Raw genomic sequence first — 12,888 nt, forward strand, 5'->3', positions numbered from 1 at the left:
TTTAAATTTAAGTTGAAAAATTAAATTTCAACATAAAAATAATTTTCTATTTAATTAAGTATCATGAAAAATAAATATTTAAGTATCATGATGAGAATCAACTTACATATTTAAATTTTCAATTTAATTAAATGTATTAAATTCAAGAAATAAATAATTAAGTGTAGAGAAAGCTTAATTATTAATTTCTAGTTTAATACTAGGAAAAAATATGCTTAAAATAAATTGTACCAAAATTAATTATTTAAATAATTAATTTCACAATGTATAATATTTTTCATATTTAAATATTAGAAATAATAAGTAGTCTAGAAATAACTATCTAGAAAATATTTTATTTGACTAAGTATCTTTTCAACAAAAATTTGAAAAAATATCTTATTTAAGTTGTTATAGAAAAAATCTAAAACTTAAATATTTTCAAATTTAAATTTAATTAAATATCAAAAATTAAGTTGTAACCACATAATTTGAAAAATATTCCATTTTAAGTTTAAAACTAACTTAAAAAAATATCTTAAGAATCTTTAATAACTAATGCCTAGGATTCCTCAACTTTAATTTATATTTTAATAAAATATTCAAATTTAAGTTAGATAAGAAAAATCAGTTGATACAACTAATTTATAACTTAAATAGGAATATTTAATTAAATAAGCTCCAGAAAGAATCTAGTTAGTTAAAATTCTTTATTTAATTAAATACAAGAAAAATACAAATAGTTTGTCTAAAAAAAATATCTAAAACTAAAAGTGTTTTTCTTAAAATTAACTTTAAAATATTAAAATGAAAATAAATTTTCATATATTTTAAAAGTTAATTATGTTGCTAATTCAATTTTATTAGGTTAAACTAATTTAATTAACCTAGCACAGTTATTCAAATCAAGCAAATGGACCTTCACAATTGGGGTAGTTCATGTGAGGGGGTGCTGGGTTCAGTATGTCGTACCCACTACTATGGCTCCCAACTCTCACACAAGGCCCAAAAGAGAGGAATTTAACCTTAAAATAAATAACCGTTTAATCTCGAAAGATTGGAATTCAGCGTTGTCCCGTTTAGGCGAGAGTCAAGACAATTCTATCTTATGAGCTTCCACCATTGTTTCATAATTTGCAAGTCAAATATGGTCGCCACCATTAGGGTGATCCATACCATATAAAACACTTACAAACTACTTATCTTTCGAGATTAAACGGTGCGAAATTGCTAATGAACGTTCCTCCATTAGGGAGGATTACTCACTAAAACAAACGCGATAAACCAACAATGGAGATCGAATGTCTCTTGATTAAAAGCTCATTATTTTAAAAAAAATATGTATTTTGTATAATCATTTATTCGATATAATGAAAAATTACAAATTAAAGTTGGTTGAAATAAAAAATCAACTTTAATTAATTTTCAATTATTATTTAAATTTGAAGAATAAATTCGAATAAATATCGAACAAGTTCCATATTATAATAATGAAAAATTACAAATTAAAGTTGGTTTTAATAAAAAATCAACTTTAATTAAATTTCAATTATTATTTAAATTTGAAAAATAAATTCGAATAAAAAATGGAATGAGTTCCATATAATAATGAAAAATTACAAATTAAAGTTGGTTTAAATAAAAAAATAAACTTTAATTAAATTTCAATTATTATTTAAATTCGAAAAATAAATTCGAATATAATGGAACAAATTTGAAAATATCTTGTTTAAGTTGTTTTTAGAAGAATCTAAAAATCAACTTAAATATCTTTCAAATTAGATTTAATTAAATTAAAATTAAGTTGTAACCAATTAATTTGAAATATTCCCTTTTAAGTTAATATTCGAAAAGATATTAACTTAAAAAATATCTAAAGAATCTTAATAACCAATGCCTAAAATTCCTCAACTTAATTTTGAAATTTTTAAATCCAAAAGATATTCAGATTTAAGCTGGTTAGTTATAGATAACTAAATATCAACTTAAATAGGAATATTTAATGAAAAAATTTAAATTAAGCTTCAGAAAGAATCTAGATGGTTATAATTCTATAATTAATTAAATACAAGAAAATACATATAGTTTAGCTTAGAATATAAAATTCTTTAAACTATGGTTTTCTTAAATTAATTTCAAAATAATTGAAATTAATTATGTTGCTAATCAATTTTATTAGGTTAAACTAATTTAATTAACCTAGTACAGTTACTCAAATCAGGCAAATGGGCCTTCACAATTGGGGTGGTTCATGTGAGGGGGTGCTGGGTTCAGTATGTCGTACCCACTTCTATGGCTCCCAACTCTCACACAAGGCCCAAAAGAGAGGAATTTAACCTTAAAATGAACAACTGTTATTAATTGAATAGGCCCAAAAACTAAATGGGCCTAAATAAAATCTATCAAGAACTATGATATTTTATTTAGCAACAACAACCTATATGCATCTATAATGAAATTAAACACATAGGCTCACACAGGCACACAATTTGGATGGATCCTATCATGTTGCTAGGTCATACACAGATGAAAGAAGATTGTAAATATACCTGTTACAAATTATTTACTTGACCAAGGGAGCCATGAGTTAAAATCAGATCATTGGATCTGTCAACAAGTTAACCATGGCTATTTGCAATCAAGCAATAATAGGTTTTAAAAACTTACAAACAACCTAAAACACATACTCCTGCAACAAGGTTAGCTGGATAGTAGGATGTAGGATTTATTTAATTTTAAATAAATAATTTCGAAAATAAAATAATTAAATAAAAAAAATTTATTTTCGAAAATAATAAAATAAAATAAAATTTAAAAAATTTCGAAATTAATAAAAAAATATTTAAAATTAAACCTACAATTTTGAAAAATTAGGTTTCAACCAACCTAAATATCATTTCAAAATTTGCTAACTACTTTTAAATATTTAATGTTATTTTATAAATAAAATTAAATAAAAAATTAAAAAAGATAAATAGATATCTTTTTCAGATTTTAAATGTAATTTAAATAAATAAAATAACAAAATTTAAAAGTTAGCAAAATATCTTACATCTATTTAAAATTATATGATTATAGTTATCTTATTTTAAATTTAAATAAGGTCAAATTATTTAAAAAAAAATTAATTTAACAAATTTAATATCTGAACTTGAATTTAAAAATAAGATAAGATATAATCAAATTTAAAAATAAGATAGATAATTAAGCAAAAAAGATAGATATTTACTATACTTCAAATTCAAATTACACTAATATCATGAATTAAATTTAAAAAATATTAATTAATTTAATTATGATAATTAGAATTGAATTAGGAATAGTAAATGTATAAATACAGAACTACACAAAAAATCGGAAGTTAAATCCATGAAAAAGCGAAGAAAAACGAAAAAATTGCGAGCTGACAGCATCCCGTCCGCGCGCGCAATGAGGGTGCATGGGCGAGAGAACACGGCGCAGGGAGGAATCTGCATGATTTCCGCGCGCGTGTCTCTGTTGCTCAATCCCGAAATTTTTTGAAACTTCAAAAAATCATTACTAATTCAAATTAAATCGAAATTGAGTTCTGTAAAAAAGTAACTTGCTTAATTTTTTCCATACTATCCAATAAAAATAATTCCAGAAACAGATATTCAATTATTTTTCACGAAAATTCACAAACATCAATCAATCATCATATAACACTCAACTCAACATGATACCATCCAAAACATCAAACAAATCGTTTTAAGTCCAAATTTCTTGCAAGAAAATCAATTACCATGGCTCTGAGGCCAGTTGTTGGAAATTATTTTACCAGGATCTTAGATCTACTGATAACTCTTGAGTAAAGAGTTATTTGATATCACTTTAAGCATTTTTTTTATGTAATTGTGTGTCATTTAAGTTATGTTTGTCTCTTAATTTGTGAAAGTTTCAGTGTTTTATGTTTGTGTGTGTATTTTGAAGTTGTTAGTTAAAATCAATAACTCTTGTGCATAAATTGGCAAAGAAAATAGCAAGTTAGTCATGTTCTTAATTTTGCTGAAATTCTGTGAAGTTTTTGCTGCAGCAAACAGATTTGTGGCTCATGTGTTTTATTTTCTTAGAAAAAGGGTGAGTTGGCATTTCATTAAAAGATGTGGCATTTGTGGAGATGACGTGACAATATAAGAGTGGTGGCTGGAGCTATTACATGGAGAGGCTATCAACATGCCATGTGTAGGGTTTATTTGGGGCAAAAAGGTACAAAACTTAAAAGAGAGAAGAAAGAAGAGAGCCTCCATTTAGAGAAAAAAGGGGCAGAACGAAAATAGAACTCTAGGCTGCCATTTTTACACAGAAAAAAAGAAGATTGAGAGAAGAAGAAGAAGAAGGAGGAAAGAGGAGAAGCACAACAAGATTCAGCATCCATCCTTTTGGAAAAATCCTCTATTATTGTTTGCTATTTCTTTCTTCTCTCTTTTAATTTCTTTAACATAACATTTAAACTCCATGTCTAAGTTTTATCTTGTAATGGTGGTTCTTAAGTTAGCTATGAGCTAAACTTTTTAATGGTTTGAATTGTTGAAGAACCCTATGTTAGTTGAGTAATTTTCTTATGCAAATATTTAGTAAAAATTCTCATGTTCATTCAAGTGTGTGTATTGCTAATTTCTTGATATTGTTTGGCCACCAATAGCTTGATTATTGAGTTATATTTAATTCTGGAAAGGTTAAATGTAATGGACTTAGCTTGAATGACACAAGTTCTTAATCTTTTTTAGATTAGATTTGAAATAACATAGGAATATGTTATATCCTTGTGTAACAATTGAGAACTATGCTTGAAATGGAATTCTTGAGCTTGCTTGGCATAGGAATATGTTTGAACAGGTCCAAGGATTGATTGCATAAAATTTGGAAGAGTTTTGTGCACTTTAATGGAGTTCTTGTTAACCTGGGATTTTTGCTAAAGATTTGCTAACGCAAAAACGCACAGTTTTTGCTAAACATAGGGGATTCAATAGTTCAAGCCTTTCACATTTCAAAAGCTTACAACTAAATTTTATTTTCATCTTGCATCCACTTTTGAGTTAATTTATTTGTTTTCTCGTTTATTTAGTTGATTCATTACTCATTTCATTTTGCTTTTTAGGCATTTTTGCTTGGTAATTAACTTTTGCAATAGAAATTTTATTTTTACAGTCCTTGTGGAGACGATACTCATTACTTATCATTGTATTACTTGTTTGTGACTGCGTACACTTGCGTATCTAATTTTAACATAACAAGTTTTCGGCGCCGTTGCCGGGGACTGTAAATATATTTTGTTGTAATTGTCAATTAGCTTGCAATTTAGTCTATTATTTTGTACTCATTTTTGGTGACTCTTGTGCATTGGCAGGTGAAAATTTTATATGAACGAGTACCAAGAATTTGTTAATATTGATCTATATCCTATTGATCCCGAAATTGAGCGCACATTCAGAGAGAGAAGAAGAGCTCAACATAGGGCTCAAGGGGAAATAGAAATGATGGATGACCAAGGAAATGGACGACGAGCTCAAGAGGAAATGGCCCCTAATAATGGTCAAAATGTAGTGATTATGGCGGATGATAGAGATCAAATCATCCGCCAATACGCAGCACCTCTTTTCAATGAGCTCAATCCGGGCATTGTGAGGCCAGAAATTCAAGCTCCACAGTTTGAATTGAAGCCAGTTATGTTCCAGATGCTTCAAACTGTGGGACAGTTTAGTGGCATACCCACCGAAGATCCTCACCTTCACCTTCGTCTATTTATGGAGGTGAGTGATTCTTTCAAATTGCCCGGAGTTACGGAGGATGCCTTGAGGTTAAAGTTGTTCCCCTATTCTTTGAGAGATCAAGCCCGAGCTTGGTTGAACTCCTTGCCTTCTGCGTCGGTTACAACTTGGAAAGAATTAGCGGAGCGGTTTTTGATGAAGTATTTTCCTCCCACTAAGAATGCCAAGCTCCGGAAGGAAATAACTTCCTTTCAACAATTTGAAGATGAGTCTTTGTATGAGGCATGGGAGAGGTTCAAGGAGTTGTTGCGGAAATGTCCTCACCATGGTATCCCTCATTGCATCCAAATGGAAACATTTTACAACGGTCTCAATGCTCATACTCGAATGGTGGTTGATGCTTCGACAAATGGTGCTTTACTTGCCAAGTCCTATAATGAGGCCTATGATATTATTGAGAGAATTTCCAACAACAATTATCAGTGGCCCACTACTAGAGTACCTTTGGGGAAGAAAGTTGCCGGTGTTCTTGAAGTTGATGCCATCTTGCTTTATCTGCCCAAGTTGCTTCTATGTCAAATATGATCAAAAATATGAGCATGGGTCAACAAATGGGTCAACAGAATGTTTCCTCACCTGTGGGACAACTTGAGGAGGTTTCTTGTGGTTTTTGTAGTGAGGCTCATACCTTTGACAATTGCCCATTCAATCCTGCATCTGTGTTTTACATGGGAAGTCAGAATGCCTACAACCAAACATACAAGCAACACCCAAACTTGGCATACAGAAATCAAGGGGATGGTACTAGTAATTCATCTATGCTTCCTAGATCCAACTTTCCACCTGGTTTTTCTCAACAAGCCTATCAACAAAGACAACAACAAGGTGTCCAAACAAGTTCTCTTGAGAGTATGATGCGTGAGTTCATGGCCAAGACAGAAAATTTCATGACAAGAACTGAGAGTTATATGGCGAAGAATGACACTGCGATCCAAAGTCAAGCAACCTCCATGAGAACTCTAGAAAATCAAGTTAGGCAACTAGCTAATGAGCTTCGAAATAGGCCACAAGGTACTTTGCCTAGTGATACTGAAAATCCAAGAAGAGATGGAAAAGAGCATTGCAAGGCGGTAATCTTGAGGAGTGGTAAAGTTCTGGAGTCAAACGAGGAAGAAGCTAAGGATAAGAATGAGCCCACTTCAATCCAAAGTCGAGTAGAGAAAAATGTTGAACCTTCTAATATGGCAAAGGAGCAACTTTGAAGAAAATGTCTTAAAGGCAATTCCTCATCAAAATGCAGCAGAAAAGTTACTTAGCAAGCCACCCCCACCATTTCCTCAAAGATTTAAAAAGCAGCAAGAAGATGGCCAATTCCAAAGATTTCTTGATGTTCTAAAGCAGCTCCACATCAACATACCATTAGTGGAAGCTTTGGAGCAAATGCCCAACTATGTAAAGTTTTTGAAGGACATTTTGACAAAGAAAAGGAGGCTAGGTGAGTTTGAAACAGTGGCTTTGACGGAAGGGTGTAGCGCCATGTTGAAGAGCAAAATTCCTCCTAAGTTGAAAGATCCCGGAAGTTTTACAATCCCATGCACCATTGGCGGAAGAGATGTGGGTAGAGCTTTATGTGACTTGGGAGCTAGTATTAATTTAATGCCCATGTCTATTTTCAAGAAGTTGGGAATTGGAGAAGCAAGGCCAACCACCGTCACTTTGCAATTGGCCGATCGTTCCATGGCCCATCCGGAAGGAAAAATTGAAGATGTCTTGGTGCAAGTTGATAAGTTTATTTTTCCGGCCGATTTCATCATTCTTGATTATGAGGCGGATGCAGAAGTTCCTATTATTTTGGGAAGGCCATTCCTTGCTACCGGGAGGACCTTGATTGATGTGCAAAAAGGGGAACTTACTAAGCTGGTGAATGATCAACAAGTGACTTTTAATGTGTTCAATGCCATGAGGTTTCCGGATGAGATTGAGGAATGCTCTCGCATAAGTGTGATTGATTCTATTGTTCTTTGAAAAATTTCACAAGGAAGCTTCGAAAGAGGAAAAGATGATAAGTTCTCTTGAAGAGCTTGAAGCTTTAAGTGAAGATGAAGAAACCAAAGTTACATGGGTAGATTCAAAGCAGCCTTTCACTAAGTTTAGGAGGCCATTTGAATCTTTGGAGTTGTCAGAGAACAATTTCAAGCCTCCTAAGCCTTCCATTCAAGAACCACCCGAGTTGGAGTTGAAGCCGTTGCCTAGTCACTTGAAGTATGTTTATTTGGGAGATGGAGAGACCTTGCCGGTAATTATTTACGCTATGTTGGGTGCCCAAAGAGAGAATGCTTGTTAGTTGATGTCTTGAAGAAATACAAAAGAGCCATTGGTTGGACCATGGCGGACATCAAGGGTATAAGTCCTTCGATTTGCATGCATAAGATTCTGTTGGAAGATTTGTGCAACCATTCTCAGAGCGGCAACAACGACGGCTAAACCCCATCATGAAGGAAGTGGTTAGAAAGGAGGTAATCAAGTGGTTAGACTTTGGCATCGTTTACCCCATTTCGGGCAGGTTCTTGGGTAAGCCCAGTTCAATGTGTTCCAAAAAAGGGTGGAGTCACGGTGGTAGCTAATGAAAACAATGAGTTGATCCCTACAAGAACGGTGACGGGATGGCGTGTTTGTATGGACTATCGGAAGTTGAACAAGGCCACGCGGAAAGATCATTTCCCGCTGCCATTCATTGATCAAATGCTTGATCGTTTGGCGGGAAAAGAATTCTATTGTTTCCTTGATGGGTATTCTGGCTATAATCAAATTGCCATAGCTCCGGAAGACCAAGAGAAAACAACATTCACTTGTCCATATGGTACCTTTGCCTTTCGGAGAATGCCATTTGGGTTATGCAATGCTCCCGCCACTTTTCAAAGGTGTATGATGGCGATTTTTTCAGATATGGCGGAAAACATTCTTGAGATCTTCATGGATGACTTCTCGGTATTTGGGGAGTCTTTTGACACTTGTTTAGTTAACTTGGAGAAGGTTTTAGCAAGGTGTGAAGACACGAACTTAGTTCTCAATTGGGAGAAATGCCATTTCATGGTTCAAGAAGGAATTGTTTTGGGTCATAAAGTTTCTAACAAGGCCATTGAAGTGGATAGAGCGAAAGTTGAAGTTATTGAGAAGCTGCCACCTCCTACTACTGTCAAAGGAATTCGAAGTTTTTTGGGGCATGCAGGTTTCTATAGGAGGTTTATTAAAGATTTCTCAAAAATCTCCAAGCCTCTTTTCTCTTTACTTGAGCAGAATAGATCTTTCGAGCTCACCAAAGACTGTCATGAAGCTTTTGTGACTTTGAAAAAAGCTCTTGTGTCCGCTCCCATTATTGTAGCTCCCGATTGGTCACTTCCTTTTGAGCTAATGTGTGATGCTAGTGATTTTGCAGTTGGTGCTGTTCTTGGTCAAAGAAGAGAGAAGGTGTTCCACTCAATTTACTATGCAAGCAGAACATTAGCTGACGCCCAATTGAACTACACTACTACAGAGAAGGAGTTATTGGCTGTGGTTTTTGCCTTTGACAAGTTTCGAGCTTACCTTGTTGGAACCAAAGTGGTGGTGTACACGGATCATTCCGCAATCAAGTATCTCATTGCCAAGAAGGACGCTAAACCGAGATTGATTCGTTGGGTGTTGCTTCTTCAAGAATTTGATTTGGAGATTCGGGATAAAAAAGGAGCTGAGAATCAAGTGGCTGATCACCTTTCTAGACTAGAAGGTGATGATGAGATAAAGAAAGTTGAGCAGCCTATTAAAGAGATGTTCCCCGATGAAGCTTTATTGATGGTGAGCTTAGTAAACCAAGACTCCACTCCTTGGTATGCTGATTTTGCCAACTACTTAGTGAGTGGGAGGACTCCATCTGATTTAAAAGGGCAACCGCTCAAGAAGTTCTTCCATGATGTGAGGTCTTATTATTGGGATGAACCTTTTCTTTATAAGCAGTGTGCTGATCGTGTGATAAGGCGTTGTGTGCCACAAGAAGAGGTTCAAAATATTCTTGAGCATTGTCACTCATCACCTTATGGGGGGCATTTTGGAGGCCAAAGAACAGCTGCAAAAGTACTTCAATCGGGGTACTATTGGCCTTCCATGTTCAAGGATGCTTATGAGTTTGCTAGACGGTGTGATAGATGCCAACGGGTTGGTAATATTTCTGCCCGAAATGAGATGCCTTTGCAAGTTATCCTCGAGGTAGAGTTGTTTGATGTTTGGGGCATCGATTTCATGGGACCCTTTCCCCCATCCTTTGGAAATTTATTCATTTTGGTGGCTGTAGATTATGTGTCAAAATGGGTAGAAGCAATTGCAAGTCCCACCAATGACTCTAAGGTGGTGATGAAATTTCTACACAAGAATGTCTTCACTCGTTTTGGGACTCCAAGAGCTCTCATTAGTGATGAGGGAACTCATTTTGTTAACAAAGTGTTGGCGGCTCTTTTGGCTAAGTATAGCGTCAAGCACAAGATAGCTACAGCTTACCATCCTCAAACAAATGGCCAAGCGGAGATTTCCAATCGAGAAATCAAAGGAATTTGGAGAAAGTGGTGAATCCTACTCGAAAAGATTGGTCTCAACGGTTGGATGATGCTCTTTGGGCCTATAGAACCGCTTTCAAAACTCCTTTGGGCATGTCTCCTTACCGTTTAGTTTATGGTAAGGCTTGTCATTTGCCCGTTGAATTGGAACACAAAGCTTATTGGGCCACGAAGAAGTTGAATATGGATCTCAATGGCGGGGGAAGCTCGAAAGTTACAATTGAATGAGCTTGAGGAAATGAGGTTGTTTTCGTATGAGAATGCCAAACTTTTTAAAGAAAATACCAAGAAGTGGCATGACAAAAGAATTCAACCTCGAGTGTTTGAGAAAGGGCAGCGAGTTTTGCTCTTTAACTCGCGGTTGAGGTTATTTCCGGGCAAATTGAAGTCTCGTTGGTCGGGCCCATTCACCATAACCAAAGTTTATCCTCATGGAGCTGTGGATGTTTGTAATGAGCAATCCGGAAAGGAATTTAAAGTGAATGGGCAGCGTCTAAAGCATTATCTTGGTGGTGAGGTCGATCGAGCAAAAACCTCAATCACTTTGGAGGATGCATGAAGCGGAAGGTGGTTGGGTTGCCTTGTGTTCGAATTGTCAATTCTATTTTTAGGCAACCCAATGTTGAAAAAAAAAAAAAACAAGTATTGTAAATATTTTTTTTTTAAAATATATGTATATATATATAGAAAAAAATATGAAAGAAAAGAAAAAAAAATGAAAAATGAAAAAAAAAAGTATATATTTCTTCATTTTCCTTTATTTTTATTTGATTTTATTTTTTGTTCATTTTTCTTTTAGGTGTTTGGGTGGATTTTACACTTGGTTTGATGTTTCAGGTGGTTTTGGAACACAATTTGGAGCCTTGGAGGTGATTTGGAAGTTTAGAGATTTTGCTAAATTTTTGATGGACTTTTCTTTCGCAAAGATTTCGTGAAGCACAAAAGGAATTTTCGTTCATGTGGAAAACTTCCGCTTCTTTGCCGGCAAAGATTTTTCTAGTAAAATTTTAGCAAAAGTAATACATGTTCAAAGAGCACTCGGCAGAAGATTTTCTTGAACTTTTGTGGAAATTTTGCTACGACGGGCGTAATATCACTCACATTACGAGATGAAAGGTCCATCTATTACATATTACTCCTATTTTACTTATATATATATATTATTATTAAAAAAAAACAAAAAAAAAAAACACAAAAACCGAATTTTTTTTTATTAATATTATTTTTCTTTTAATCTATCCTATTATTATATAAAAAAAAAAATTAATTTCAAAATTTTTTTACCCTACCCGATTCTTCACCCTACCCATCGTCTTCCTCACCCTCTTTTTCCTCCATTCGAACAGACCTCCAGCCCCCACCCTCTCTTTCCCATCGTCAGCCACCACCATTCTTCCTTCTGCCCAGAAAACCGAGCCACCTCCAGTCACAGCCCACCTCCCTCTCTTTTCCAGGCGAACCCGACCCCCCGCCCAGCCGCCTCTGTCCACCTCAGAAACCGCCCCACCTCCGTCCTCCATTTTTCCAAGCGAACCGCTCCTTTCAACCTCCGCTCCAGAACCTCATTTACCCATACCCGACGCCCACACTCAACCTCCACTCGTTAGACCAAACCCACATTCAGCTTCCCCATCTCAGCAACAACTCCGAGACCCAATCTCGCGTGCCATTGATAGTCCGTCAAATAATTTTCAGGGTCATTGCTCATCCAAATTTCTCAGATATTTTCGAGCTTATTATTGTGAGATTGAGCCATGGCAACCACCAAATCCAAATCTCGTAAGCGTAAAGCTCTGGCCAACACCTTGCCCACACCTCCACCACAACAACCAACCCAACCAAACCCACCAACCCTTGCCTTGCCTTTTCCACCACACACTCACCACCCCGTACTCGTCCCCGTAAGGCCTCCTCACCTAAACCCAAAGCTCCAACCACCAAAGCCACTCCCTCAACCTCCAAGGGCCAACCCAAGCCTAAGCGCACCACTTCCACATTTCCACCACCTAAACAGAACCCCACTACTCGTCCTAAAGCCAAAGCCGACCCCGTCCGTCATCAAGAGCGGTTTGAGATATTACGAACCCACAGCCAGTTGGCCGAGCGCGGCTTTCTCCCTGCCCCGGAAGCTTTACCTGCATATATTAGAAATTTGATTGCGGAGCACAAGTGGGAGAAATTTTGTGCAATTCCTAAGCCTGCTGTGGCCTCGGTTGCCCCTGAATTTTATGCTGCACTTGATCCAAAGTATCCTGATGTCGTTAGAGTGAGGGGTCAGAGTGTCCCCTTTTCTCCTAATGTGATTAACGACTTATATGGATTGAGAGCTCCGCTTGAGGATGAGTTTGCTCTTTGGAGGATTAACCCAGCCTCTATTCCATATGACGTCGTGCTTCGTGCTGTTGCTCACCCGGGTTCTGAATGGTCTATCTCGTCTTCCGGCCACCGCACCTTGTTACATTCATCTCTACGGCCTGAAGCGAGTGTTTGGCTTGCTTTTATTAAGTGCTCTTTGATGCCCACAACACATGACACCACAGTGAGTCAGACACGCCTCTGTTTATTGTATTGCATCCTGGCAGGCAAGAAAATGA

At 35.6% G+C, this 12,888-nt stretch overlaps 2 protein-coding genes and 1 non-coding gene across 3 annotated transcripts; 2 read left to right on the forward strand and 1 right to left on the reverse strand.

Annotated features, from left to right (window-relative positions):
* Positions 1 to 5,933: 5,933 nt before the first annotated feature.
* Positions 5,934 to 6,040, reverse strand: LOC115724389 (small nucleolar RNA R71). The gene has a single exon (XR_004013182.2). It is a non-coding gene; the product is annotated as a small nucleolar RNA R71 (small nucleolar RNA).
* A 267-nt stretch (positions 6,041 to 6,307) lies between these two features.
* On the forward strand, positions 6,308 to 7,733 carry LOC133031405 (uncharacterized). Its single transcript, XM_061104895.1, has 2 exons — positions 6,308 to 6,922; positions 6,987 to 7,733. Exons 1-2 carry the CDS (start codon positions 6,308 to 6,310, stop codon positions 7,731 to 7,733), a joined length of 1,362 nt encoding a protein of 453 aa, XP_060960878.1.
* Positions 7,734 to 10,487: 2,754 nt separating this feature from the next.
* LOC133031406 (uncharacterized) lies at positions 10,488 to 10,853 on the forward strand. Its single transcript, XM_061104896.1, has one exon. It carries the CDS (start codon positions 10,488 to 10,490, stop codon positions 10,851 to 10,853), a length of 366 nt encoding a protein of 121 aa, XP_060960879.1.
* The last annotated feature ends 2,035 nt before the right edge of the window (positions 10,854 to 12,888 follow it).

The sequence above is a fragment of the Cannabis sativa genome, chromosome 9, assembly GCF_029168945.1.
Source record: "Cannabis sativa cultivar Pink pepper isolate KNU-18-1 chromosome 9, ASM2916894v1, whole genome shotgun sequence".
NCBI lineage: Eukaryota > Viridiplantae > Streptophyta > Magnoliopsida > Rosales > Cannabaceae > Cannabis > Cannabis sativa.